The following is a 7,994-nucleotide window of genomic DNA, read 5'->3' on the forward strand; positions in this document are numbered from 1 at the left end:
GCTGTAAAAAGTGAAGACGTTGAGATAGGAGCTATTTTAGCGATAGTCTGCGTTAAAATACCTATCGAGGATTTGAGGAATGAATAAAGGTGATTGCGGAGAATGACTCAGTCGGTGAGACTGACTCAGCCTCGGATGCGCGGAGGGCAAACGTGCACAGCCGGACTCAGCCATCAAGAATGGTTCGCGGATGGAACCCGAAAGGCACAACTAATCCGCTTATAGTCTCATGCATAGTTACTAGTTCAAGTTATTTACTACCTATAGTGAGGAGTACAAAGGAGGGAGATCCGCTTCAGGAACATTCCTCAAGACATCATCAATAACCTCCGTAGCCATCAGTACCTCCTCGTCGCGGAGGGTCCATCCAACAACTTGGACATGGGCCGGCGCACCATCAAGAACATCCGCGTCATCTAGACTTCCGTTAGTCACACATACACTTTGACAGACTCGTAGCAACCGCGACGGAAACTTACACCCTTCAACTTTGTCTGTGTCAATTATCTTGCTGGCCTTGAGAAAGGGAATGACACTTGCGGGGCACTACACAAGGTTAGCCACGTTCAGAACATAGCTGTAGAGCACATACATCCAAAAGATTCCAGATCATGGTATAAACTGGGAGGCCGTAGGCATTATGAGGCATGCCGGTTCCCTGGTGTGCAGGGCAGAGCAGGACATCCATGCCGGTCTCCGCCCACTTGGCATGCCACGCCTGGCGATAATCGCCGCGATTGCCATGAAACTGCCAAACGTCCTCAAGTGTGCTCTTGGGCGCACCCGCCATCGCCTCCTTAAGATCCTTCATCCCAGGCAGGATCTCCTCTTCGGCGTCGTCAAGGAACTGCATAAGGGTCGCGTTTGTGTCAAAGCCGAGAGAGTGAATATAGATACCGGCACAGTCGAGTGTACCGCCTCCCGCGGGCGTGGACAGCGGAACAACCTCGTGGCCAGCAGCCTTCAACGCCTCAGCGGCCTTCCGGAGGGCCCGAAGGATAGGAGGGAATACAGGAGTTTGAGGTGAGCCCTCCCAGTATCCGATTTTGAGCTTCCTTTTCGGGACATCTGCCCACGGGACTGCTAGTGCTTGGCGTGTGGTCCAGCTGAAGGAAGGATGCCAGGACATCCCTTGGGGAAGTGAAACGGTTGACCCGAGAAGGGGACCCGGTTTGCAGTTGGCTTGAATCCGTACGCGCCGCTGACGAGAGACGGTGAACGGATAAAGCCTCCAATATCGGTGCCTAGACCAAGGGGTGAGCCACGGAACCCGATCAAAGCTCCCTCTCCCGTACTGCTGCCAGCAGCCCCCAGTGTGAGCTTGTGGGGGTTCAGAGTTACGCCAAATACGTTGTTTTCGTCCTCCATGGACTGGCATATATGTCAGCAATAAGGCCCCCGATGTCATGATCGGGGTGTGTGACAAACAAACAAGCCCTGAGGAACGTTTGTCTTGCAGTACAAGACGGCGCCGCCGTCGAGAAGTATATCAACAATGGGCGAGTTCTCCTCTGCAACTGGCTTGGACAGATATGCAACGAAGCCCAGAGTAGCTGCTTCACCCTTTACCATCCACATATCCTTAATGCCATGTTAGCGGCCGCGTTGCTTGAGAAGAAACCAAGAGGACAAGAAACCTTGAGACTGATGGGCAACCCATGGAACGGACCCTTAGACTTGCCCGCTCGGGCAAGATAGGCATCTAGCTCCTTTGCTCTCTCGAGCGCCTTGTCAAAAAACATCTCTGTCAAGGGATTGATCTGTTTCAATGTGAATCATCCCGCCAGGTAATCAATACAGGCATATGCAACTTACCAACTGCTGGGCAATTACAGCGCGCTTGCAGAAGGCTAAGGTCACTTCGAAGGAAGACAACGCGCCAGAGGCCAGCTGGGCAAGGAGAGACGTAGCATCATAATTCTCCGTGATTGTGCGCTCGCTCTTGGTCACGAGGTTCGTCTGATCGAGGAGGTCGAAGGCACTGATTGGGTTTTCACGATGGGCCTGGCTGGTGATGCTGCTGTCCAAACGCCACTCTGCAGGTATGCGCGAGTCACGCTCGGCTCGCTTCGCCTGAATGAGTGCTTGCCAGTCTGGTTTCAACATTTTTGATGCGTTCAACGTTGAGGGGTGAAATTGCGAGTCGAAGTGTTACTGGAGGAGGTGGGGTACAGAGGGAGAAGTGGTATGATGGTAGATCTCAATATATAGTCGTCCACCAAGACGTTTTCATTGCAGGCTCTTATTATTTTCCATGTGGAAGTGCCGAGAGTCTACCAGCTTAGTTCTCCTCTCTAATGTGTTCAAGAGTACTTCTGACTCATGATACCTCGGTAGGCCTGGACGATCTTGTCCATGGAGGTGGTCGACTCGATGTCAAACCGCGCACATGGGACAATGAATTCGGGGTTGCCAATTTTCTTACCCCATCTGTCCTCGTACTTATCTAGCATTGTAACCGGGACAGCCTCTCATATCCGTTCCAGGAAAATTTCCAGGCAACATTGAATGGCTTGGCATGAGTGAGTATCAGCTGGTCGAGTTCCGCTTCCGTGAGCAAACTAGTTCCGAGGAGCCAAGGATACTTACGTCTGATTTGTCTCTTAACCATACCCCGCATTTTGCTAGGGCCCCGGATGGATGCAAGTGATGGCTAGTCCAGTTGGCTACCGTTTGTTGTTACGGCTTGGCTGATGAGGTCCTAAAAGTTACTCTATAGGGAGGGCCCGAACGTATCAATTTCTAATAAAAGAATTGTATTATCAAGCATTACGCTGCGGGGCAGTTCTTCCAGGGGTTCCGCTTTGCAACGGTTCCATCGACGGGCACCTGCATGGTGGCTTAGATTCGGACCGTAGTTACAGCCCGCCTGGATCTCGCAACGATATCACCAGGGGCAAGGAGCGAATAAACAATAAGCACTGTACGAACAGGGCCCATCGAGGTAACCGGGTGATAACCAGGATTCAATCTCATTTTCAGGGAAGGTCGGCCCCCTCGAGTGGAGCGCGCTGGGGAGGCTGGGCCGTCAAAGCCAACACCTGGACGCAACGTGTTTTCGTACGCAGCAACTAGAAAGTTTGCCGTATGATTCAAGTTAATTCTTGATGATCGCGGGCAACTTGAATAAAGCGAGCTTCTCCGAAAAGCCCCTGGATATTATGGAAGGGGGCTGGGTGTTACAAACTTCCTGTTACTTTCACGAGACGCGTTTTTCCTGTCTTCGTCCTGCCTGGCATCTCTGCTGAGCTCAGGTTGCTTCTCGCCGGCAGATGAAGACGATTATAAACATGGAATACACTATAAGTATATGTGAGCCCTTGGATCCTCAGCAAGTATGCAGTTCTTGCCCTTTAACGCTTCCTCACATCTTGCATCAACGCACCTTATTCCAACAAGTTGCTATCATGGCATTATTCCCTGTTATTTCTATTTGCTCTAATAACTGCATGCTTGCACTACACTTCGCCTGGCTCCTCACCGAGCTTGGCGGGGCAGGGCCACTATCCACGTGCAGATAACAGCTCGCCCGCGTCAGAGATTGTGGCTGGATTCAAGATTGATAAGGACTGTTCACCTGATAAGATAGGACACATGAAGGCAGCCTTTAAACACGCCGAGCAGATCGTTGATAAAGGGAACCAAGAATTCGAGTTCTGGCGAACCCCGACTTTGCTGACAGCGCCGCCAACTAGACGTCTAACCTCCATGTTCTATAGAAAACAGATGTATCAGGACCGGACTTGTTGACCTCCCAGGGCTTCTATTCTCCTTTTTCATCTAGATATAGCTGGCCGTCACCTAGACGTATGGTGTAAGGCCCGACATCAGGCTAATAATGAAGCTTCTCTGTCCTCCCATCGTCTTGCCCTTGTCTAGACTAGCAAGTGTGGGAAGTTGATGCCAAGAGTGAAGACGCGAAAAATGAAGACACTCGAGGATCACTCTTTTTTGTCCGATGGTCTCCACTTGGAGCGACTTGCCTGCTGATTGACCATTCAGAACTTGAGGAGAACTTGTCCTTTACGCTCGAAAAAATGTTTTTTTTGAACTTCGTCATGTTTCTTTAACAAAGCCACGTGATGTGAGTCTATACAAAGAGACGATGAGAGGTCCCAAATGGTGGAAAGTAGTCTATGAATTGCGCGATACGAGGTCTTGCGTCGAGAACTATAGGGTGGGTGGGAATGGTCGTTCATGTGACAGACACTGTGTAAATGCCCCCTAACCTCGGCGGCCTGTCAGTTGTTCCATGCTTGCTTATCGATACAGTATATGATTAGATTGAAAGTATACTCAGCAAGATACATTTGAACATTGTGATCTAAACATCTGGAGGACTGTGCTCACACCTTTGCGATCGGTTGTCAAGGAGCCTATGATAAGACCACATCGCTCGTCGAAGTCAAACTATTCTAGAATTAAGCGGTATCAAATTTTTGAACGGTTTTTCAGTCTCTGACAACTCTGGGAATACTCAACCGTCTTGATCAGGTAGCAATTCATCAAGAGAGGAGGCAAAATCCCGGCCCAACGGCTTGAGACGGAAAGGCGGTGAGCACCATCTAAAACGCCGGATGCGTTGGCTCCAGTAACTAGCGTCAAACGGTGACCCACAACTTGGACGATGACTCTTTGTCATGAGCCTCGAACGGTGACCAGGTATTTTCATCATACCTCTACCGGCAATAACGCTTCAAGTTCGTCGCATCCAATGTCAAATCACCCCCTGGTGTACATCTTGCTTGAGGCCAAATCAACCAGTCTATGAGCGTCGATCAAGCGCTCGCACACATCTCACCATGGGCGCTGTCGAGAGCAAGCAGCCCCGCAGCCAGAGGCGCGGTGGCGAAGGACAGAGGAGAGGTCTCGAAACATCGCGGCAGCTGATCGAGATCCCTCTCGACCTCAACGCATTCTTACAGGCAAAAGAAGCCCAGTTCGGCTCTGCCAACCCCGAAGAAGACACAGCAGCCGTCAGCAACTCCAGCGAGGCCGAGTTGGGAGACACCCCAGCCAGCAACACCTCCCCGGAGCAGGGGCAGGAGCAGGAGCCTAACACCAACCCAAAGGCTCCCATTCAGTCTCCTCTATCTGTGCAGGCTTCTGTCAGGGCCGCCAACAGAGTCTTTCGCAATGCCGACTGGTCCGTACCCCTACAAGAATTCATAACGGCCCTCAAGCTCGACACAAACGGCGCCCATGTCATCTACGAGTCAGACATTGAAAAGGCAGGTGTCAAGCTTCCCGAGGAGCTAAAGGCACGCACAAGCTTGAGCAACCCAGCCAAATTCGCAGCCCATGTCCATAAGTTTGTGTACCGCCAAAGCAGAACAGCTTTCTCAGATGATTTGAGGCATCTCTACTTCCTCTACCACCCTGATTCGGAGTGGCATCCAGATTTCTGCGACTTTGCTCAGGATAAGCCTCTGCCAGACAACTTCCTTGGCTTCTCTGATAATCTGGATGCTCTTGTCGCCTGGATGATGTTTATCCGGCAAAACTTGGGGAGACGCTCAGACACAACCATGTTTCACCTACTGATACCCACCTGGCGACCCATGTTCATTGGCAATGCGCTCGAGTTTCCGGATCTGGGGACCCTCACCATCCACGGCGAGACTCACAGTTCCAACAACTTTGTCTGGTTCAACCTACCAACACTTGAGGACTACCCAGGGAACTTGCTTTTGAAAGACGTGGGGAACGTCACCCGCGAAGAGAGCGAATGGAAGACGGCTGCCACGGTCGGAACAGCCGTCGGGGGTATATCAGCCTCGTTGGCCGGCACCTTCGCCCTCAGCGTAGCTTTCCCTCTCCTCACCCCCCTAGCACTCGTTGGGGCCTTGTCTGCAGCTGGCGCATGCAGCACCATTGCCACAACACAGGTGAACAAAGGCCTAAGCAGAGAGATCCCTCGGGTTCTTGGAGGGTTTGAGGTTACCAAGGAACTTGTGGTCCCAGAGGTTGAGACCGCCAAAGAGGAGTCGGTGGCCAGTGAGCAGGAGGATCTGAAAGAAGATCCCAAAGAGGAAAGCAGCAAGGAAGAACCGGTTAAGAGCAAGAGCGAGAAGAGCAGGGCCAAGAATGATCAGGCCAAGGAGGCCAAGGAAGCCAAAGAAGCCAAGGAAGCCAAAGGGCCAGTCGACGTCCAAGCAGAGGCCAAGGCAACAAGCGGCAAAAAGCATCGACGAAGTGAACGTAAACGGAGTTCTAAGTCTTGATTGGGATTATAAAGAGAAAATGATACACGACAGTTATTACGACTACACTACAGTTTAGGCAAATCAGAATATCAAACCCCTTTTCCGTACTTTACCCCAACCTGAGGGATTCTCATCCCTGTACATTGGCTTGACCCCTATGTGACATTGCTATAGAGGCATCCACTACAATCTCTCTCTACCTAGGTTTCAACTCTAACCTCCTTGTTACAAACAGCTATTTTATACCGCCTTTAGCATATAAAAGAGGATAATAAAGAGCCTTATTTTCTATAAAGGGAAGTAATAGAAAGCCGGCTATTTATATAACCGAGCGGGCTATTAGGCAGCCTATATGCGACTAATTAGGGTAAGGTATTATATAATATACCCCCTATTTTAAGGCATTAATTAAGCTATTAAAATATTCCTAATTAGAAATATAAATAGCCTTAAAGGCATTAAATAAAAGAAATAAGGGAAATACTTAAAAATAATAAATAATAAAAGAAGAACTTAAAGAGTTATTATAAATATAAATATATTACATATTACTTATTTTAGTGCTTTATAAAGTAATAAAAGCTTTATTATAATTTAATATTTTTATTTTTAATATTTTATATTAATAATTTTTTTTTTCTCTTTAAATAATAATAATAATAATAATAATAGTATAATATATATATTTTTCTTTTATTTTTTTTATTTTTTTTATTTTTTTTTTATACTTATAAGGCTTTATAGGCTCTTATTATTTATATTACCTAGAAATAAATTACTATAGCCTTAAAATAAGCTATTCTTACTCTTAGTAAGGCTATTATAGCTAAGAAGTGACCTATTAGTAGCTCCTAGGGCTATTATATTAAATTAATAAATTTAAGTAATATTTTACTTTTTTCTTTTATTAATACTTATTAAATAAAATACTAAGAAAACTAAGACTATTATATTAGCTATTAGTAATAATAATTTTAGCCTTATTATATACTATATTATATAAAATCCTCCTTTTAGTTAGACCTTTATCCCTTTTAACCTTCTTTGCGAGAATTATATTTATAAGGTAATTAATAAAAAATATAAAAAATTATATTATAAATCTATATATAATATCTCTAATTAATATTATAGCTATTTTAATATTAATTATATTTATAACCTTTAATAAGTTTATTTTTTTTTTAATTATATATTACCTAGATAATTTTATTACTTAATTATATTACCTTTACCTCTCTTACTAAGTAATATATTATTATATTAGCTTATATTAAGGCTATTATTTTATTTAAGGATAATATACCTAATAATTTTATATTTATTAAGTAAGATAAGCTTAAGGTTAAAATAAATAAATATATAATTAATCTTTATATATTAGGTTTTAATAAAATAAGTAATTTAAGAAGTACTTAAAGCTATATATATATATAATATTAGACCTCTTAAATAAAAATAAAGGTATTAATATTTTCTTCTCTCTTATTATATATAAGACTTTTACTTAGGAAATAATTATTAGTAATTCTAGTATTAGTCTTAGTATTATAATATCTTAGATAATTAATTAATAAATATAATAAGCTCTTTAAAATACCCCTTAGAATAATCCTTAGCTATAAATATTAATATATAATAAATAAATAAATAAAATATAATATATATAATAATATTTTAATTAAGGTAATTAGCTAATTTTAACTTAATAAAATTAAATAAGATAAATAATACTTAATTACTTTTATATAATATATAAGTTAAATATATTAAGTTATATATAGAATT

The 7,994-nt window shown here is 44.5% G+C and overlaps 2 protein-coding genes across 2 annotated transcripts; one reads left to right on the forward strand and one right to left on the reverse strand.

The window, feature by feature from the left end:
• Positions 1 to 261: 261 nt before the first annotated feature.
• NECHADRAFT_94848 (uncharacterized protein) lies at positions 262 to 2,106 on the reverse strand (the record flags this gene model as incomplete). Its single annotated transcript, XM_003040363.1, has 6 exons — positions 262 to 416; positions 480 to 546; positions 593 to 1,371; positions 1,425 to 1,581; positions 1,638 to 1,760; positions 1,816 to 2,106. The coding sequence occupies 6 exons, from the start codon at positions 2,104 to 2,106 to the stop codon at positions 262 to 264; spliced, it is 1,572 nt and encodes a 523-aa protein (XP_003040409.1).
• Positions 2,107 to 4,802: 2,696 nt separating this feature from the next.
• On the forward strand, positions 4,803 to 6,329 carry NECHADRAFT_101062 (uncharacterized protein; the record flags this gene model as incomplete). The annotated part of the gene is made up of 2 exons (XM_003040346.1): positions 4,803 to 6,201; positions 6,283 to 6,329. 2 exons carry the CDS (start codon positions 4,803 to 4,805, stop codon positions 6,327 to 6,329), a joined length of 1,446 nt encoding a protein of 481 aa, XP_003040392.1.
• Positions 6,330 to 7,994: the final 1,665 nt, after the last annotated feature.

The sequence above is a fragment of the Fusarium vanettenii genome (assembly GCF_000151355.1).
Source record: "Fusarium vanettenii 77-13-4 chromosome 7 genomic scaffold NECHAsca_70_chr7_7_0, whole genome shotgun sequence".
NCBI lineage: Eukaryota > Fungi > Ascomycota > Sordariomycetes > Hypocreales > Nectriaceae > Fusarium > Fusarium vanettenii.